The sequence below is a fragment of the Pyxicephalus adspersus genome, chromosome 1, assembly GCF_032062135.1.
Source record: "Pyxicephalus adspersus chromosome 1, UCB_Pads_2.0, whole genome shotgun sequence".
Classification (NCBI taxonomy): domain Eukaryota; kingdom Metazoa; phylum Chordata; class Amphibia; order Anura; family Pyxicephalidae; genus Pyxicephalus; species Pyxicephalus adspersus.
Window position 1 is genome coordinate 31,633,016 of NC_092858.1, and position 521 is coordinate 31,633,536.

The window sequence follows — 521 nt, forward strand, 5'->3', positions numbered from 1 at the left end:
AAATAAAAATAAAAAAAAGCGGAGAATAGAGGCACTGTTAACCTAAATAGAATAAGTGATTTCCTCTTTCTAAAATGGCAAAAAATGTCTACCAAAACTAATACCCACTGTGGTTTAGGATGTTATAGTCAGATAACATACAGCCAGTTATATTTATGTCTTTATGTGAGGATTTTGTATGATTTGATTTCTATATGATTTCTGTTACCTCTGACTATAAATAGTAAATGGCAGCAGAGATTACACACATTTCCAGTGTTTGAACACTGACATACCTGGCTGTCCTCCCAACCCTGTGGATATAAGTGTTCGCATCTTCAGGGCAATCAAGCTGGAGCACCCAGCTAACTGCTGGGAAGTCTGCAAATAAAACCATGAAGGGGAAGCAGTTTTATTTTCTGTTTTTGCACCTTGTAAATATTATACACATTATATAAATTTCATTATATTAAAGAACAAACAGATCTCATTTTACTTAATTTTTTTTCAAAACTTCTGCACAGTTATTATTATTATTATTA

The 521-nt window shown here is 32.4% G+C and overlaps 1 protein-coding gene across 1 annotated transcript in view; it reads right to left on the reverse strand.

Annotated features, from left to right (window-relative positions):
- DDX10 (DEAD-box helicase 10) overlaps positions 1–376 on the reverse strand; it is a 123,871-nt gene extending 123,495 nt beyond the window's left edge. Inside the window, exon 1 of the mRNA XM_072407585.1 lies at positions 276–376. Within this exon, the coding sequence (XP_072263686.1) occupies positions 276–376 (101 nt within the window). The remainder of the gene's footprint in view (positions 1–275) is intronic.
- Between the last annotated feature and the right edge of the window lie 145 nt (positions 377–521).